This window comes from Polistes canadensis, unplaced genomic scaffold, assembly GCF_001313835.1.
Source record: "Polistes canadensis isolate GaletaPanama2010 unplaced genomic scaffold, ASM131383v1 scaffold_264, whole genome shotgun sequence".
NCBI classification, from domain to species: domain Eukaryota; kingdom Metazoa; phylum Arthropoda; class Insecta; order Hymenoptera; family Vespidae; genus Polistes; species Polistes canadensis.
Window position 1 is genome coordinate 127,004 of NW_014569811.1, and position 4,117 is coordinate 131,120.

Consider the following 4,117-nt stretch of genomic DNA (forward strand, 5'->3'; position numbering starts at 1 on the left):
TATATATATATATGAAAGCCTAGGAAAAGCAATAAATGGAAATAGAGTTCGGAGGAGAATATCTGTTTTTTTTTTTTATGATTAAAGAATAAAAAAACCAAAAAAAAAAAACCATTAAAAAATGATTATTATTAACCCGAACAATGGTCGTGTTATTGGTTGGTTAATTATTTTCAAATTTCTCCTCTCATCTTACTCTACTTCCTAAAACTTGAAAATATCCTTTCCTCTACCTCTCCTCCTCCTCCTCCTCCTCCTCCTCCTCTTCCACCTTCTTTCTCTTTCTTCTTCTGATGTTGTTGTTGTTGTTGTTGCTGCTTTTCCATCAGATTTTTGTTTGCTCATGTTAAACGATAATAATAATAATAATAATAATAATGTGATCCCCCAATGTTCTCAAATGCGATGATACTCTGGATGATGCTGGTGCTGGTGGGTGCTGCTGCTACTGCGTGGCGAAAAAAGCTTATGACTTATCGTAGACGAGAAATGAGAGTCCAGCCGAGGTATAGTACAATTGACACCCATAACGTCGTTTCTCTGAAGGATGCTGGGATCAAGGAACCCATTCTATCCTCGTTATTGCTGCTATTGGTGTTGCTCGAAAAACCAGGTGGCATCAATGACAGTCGTAGATTTTCCATTTCGTTGTTCTGTAACAATCAATTTATCGAAATCTAAATTTAGATTAATTGTTTCATTTTTTTTTTTTTTAAGTTATACAAAATAATGATAATAATGATATATTAACTGTTTCGTTCGGTTACTATAAGGGGAGGTATATTTCCAAGCATTGAATTATTTTTTTTACAGAATTGTTTTCCATTTGTTTGTTTTAGGACAAAAAATATAATATGCAAATTGTATTATTTTTTCGACAATCAAATTGATTGTATATATCAAGTCAAAGGTATTCGAAAATAATATTTTGGATTACATTAAAAGGGTCGACACAGGGGTAATATCCAAATTTAAAAATACACACACGTAGATCTTTGGATATTTATTATTTTTATAAGTTTTTTCGATTATTTCAGAAAATTCTTGCACGTAGGTTAATTCATTTCAAATCACGGTTACGTTATAATATAATTATTATAATCATTCGTATTATCAACGTGTCTAATATTTTTCATTTGTAATATTTTTTATTCACAATGCAATATTATATTTTTTCATCAATTTAAATACAACCTTTACAACATTTACACCACCATCATTCAACCAGTAAGACAAAAACTCTACATACAAGTGAAATCATTTTTCGAATAAAAGAAAAATTGTTTCTTTGTTCTCGAATATAATTTATACTACTACTACTACTACTACTACTATTCTAAGAAATAATCCTGAAATTCGACTTCCGATTCCCGTTTCGTCTTAATCTACCGGATTCTCGTAAAGCATTGAAGAAAGCAATAATAAACGTGTGTGTGAAGGAAAAGGGCAACAATCTCCTAGAGTTGGGCTTTTATGGCTAGGGACAATAATAATAATAATAATATCTGTTCATCGTCCAGTCGATCGACGAATGGTGTCCCATCTAACACCTCCCCTTAACCACCCACTCACTCACCCACCCACTCCCCAAACCCCTCTTTTATTTCTACCCAACCCTCGAAAGATTCACACACCATAATATTATATGTGTATGTTGCTTTATACTCACAAAAATCTCGGATATTTCTATCCTATCTGTGTCCTATCTTTCTATGGTGTTGTGTGTATATTTGTGTGTTTGTGTGTATCGAGAAAAACTGAGAAAGAAAAACACGTTGGTTGTTTCTCGTGCGAGAAAAGTGATTATCTCAGGCGTTTGAGAAACTAACGTTGTTGATGGTGGTGGTGGAAAAAGAGGGTTGGAACAAAATAGTATATTGAAGGAGGAAAAGGGTGGAAGGGTGGAGAAGGGAAAGAGAAAGAAAAGAAAAGCGTCGCATTAAGAGAGAATTATGAGTTGACCAAGAAGTACCCATGGGAGTCCTCCTCGTCAATTAATACTGTCCTTTCTCTCGCCTATTCTTCTATTATTATTATTATTGTTATTATTATTATTATTCCTGAACCTTAACCTCCTTCCTTCTTTCCTTTTTTCTTTTTTTCTTTCTTCTTTTTCTTTTCTTTTCTTTTCTTTCTTTTTTTTTTCTATGCTAGATTTCAAATATATATCGAAAAATAGAAAAGAAAATAGTCTTTGTTAATAGTGTTATACGTTAACCGTTAAATATAATGACAAAGGGAATAGAGAACAATTTGTAAAAAGAAAATAAAAAGCGTTAGAAATCGAATGGAATCCAACTTTCTCTTTTTCTTTCAATTGAATTTTCTTACATGTTAAAAAGCCATACCACGATAGAACAACTATTATTGAATATATTCTTTATTGTTGACTCTTTTAATATTAAGGAAACCTTTTGAAGGTTTAAAAAATAACAATAGAGGATAGGTATTTCGGTTTGAAGTTAGAGCACGGTTGATTTCTTGCGAATGAACCAATTCGATAGATAAATAATAATATAAATTCCAATTCCAATTGTTAAAAGTAAAAGGTGACAAGATTTTTGTCTACTTTGAAATCGAGACATTCATTTCTATTTCTTTTTTAACAAAACACATCCAACACAACGGGTTTATATTTTCTAAAATTCTTCAAGAATGAAATATAAGCATTCGCGTAGTTCAGAAATTTTCTAAAACGAAAGAATATTTCTAAGATATTACAAAGAAAACAACTCTACTATAAAACACACATAGTATTATTATTATTATTATTATCTATTTATAATATAATATAAATTATATGAAAAGAAAAATATATGTTGCATTAAATAATACCTATGATAGAAAATTGTATTATAAATTCGATTGTATTATAAATTTATGCTTTTCTATATTATATTTTATTTCTAAATTAATTTGATTAAAATTAAACAAATAAACAATAACCAATACGCGTGTACGATAGACATTACTTTTAAATATTCATCTAAATCTTTCATCTAAACAAGCTTTCTATATCCTACAAGATTACGTACACGTGTGTATTTATAAAAACACATACACATATTCACACACATATTAATGCACTTTTCTTATATACATAAGAGACAAACTGAGAGATAGATTATTGTGCAACGTAATTGCACGGTGGTTTGCCATGGAAACTCAACAACGATGACGATGACGATGACGATGACGACGACGACCAGAAAACATGCATTCGCTCTCTGTGCCCGGCTTTTGCCTGACGGATATTAAATACAAAAAATCGATGGAAAAGTGAAGTTGCGGTTCAACAACAAGTCGCGCACGCAAGTATGCAACTACGACTACGCACTTTCAAAGAGAACGTTGACTGAGACTCTTCTTCTTTATTTCTTCTATTTATTTTTATATTTTTTTTTTTTTTTTTTTCTTACAAAATTTTATCTACTTTGCACTCGTAGAAAAAAAATTTCGACCAATGCGGTGACGATAAGTTTTCCATTCGGTAATATATGAAAATAATAATAATAATAATAATGAGAGAAAAGAAATGATTATTTTGTGGTACGTTCTAAAATGATTATTTCTTTCTTTCTGTGTGTGTGCGTGCGTGTGTGTGTGTGTGTGTTGTATCTTTTTAACTTATCGATCTCCAAACGTTTACCTTGCATTATTACGACATAGCAATTCAAAGATCCGTTACCTGGTGCTACCACAGCAGCAACGGAGATTACTAATGTATCAATTTGTACGTCGACTGATAATTTAACCGATTGATAAATGTCGACACTGTGACGAGGACTACGATTACGATTCTGCACGAAACCAAGAAGTTATAACTCATCATTCTATTGTATTTTTTTTTCTTTTTATTATCAAATTATATTTTTATCTATAACACATTAGAAATACACGTATAACAAAAAGCCTATATATATGTTAAAGTGAAGGAAAAAAGTTTGTGTGTTTTATCGTATTATAAATTGTGTAATATAAACTGCATATATATATATATATATTAAAATGAAGTAAAAAAGTTTGTGCATTAATTGTGTTATAAATTGTGTAATATAAACTGCATATATATATATATATTAAAATGAAGTAAAAAAGTTTGTGTATTAATTGTATT

The 4,117-nt window shown here is 30.3% G+C and overlaps 1 protein-coding gene across 1 annotated transcript in view; it reads right to left on the bottom strand.

Moving 5' to 3' along the window:
- Nucleotides 1–25: 25 nt before the first annotated feature.
- LOC106790835 overlaps nucleotides 26–4,117 on the bottom strand; it is a 26,695-nt gene continuing 22,603 nt past the window's right edge. The window contains exon 5 of the mRNA XM_014756020.1: nucleotides 26–653. Coding sequence (XP_014611506.1) covers nucleotides 474–653 — 180 coding nt within the window. The 3' untranslated portion in view covers nucleotides 26–473. The remainder of the gene's footprint in view (nucleotides 654–4,117) is intronic.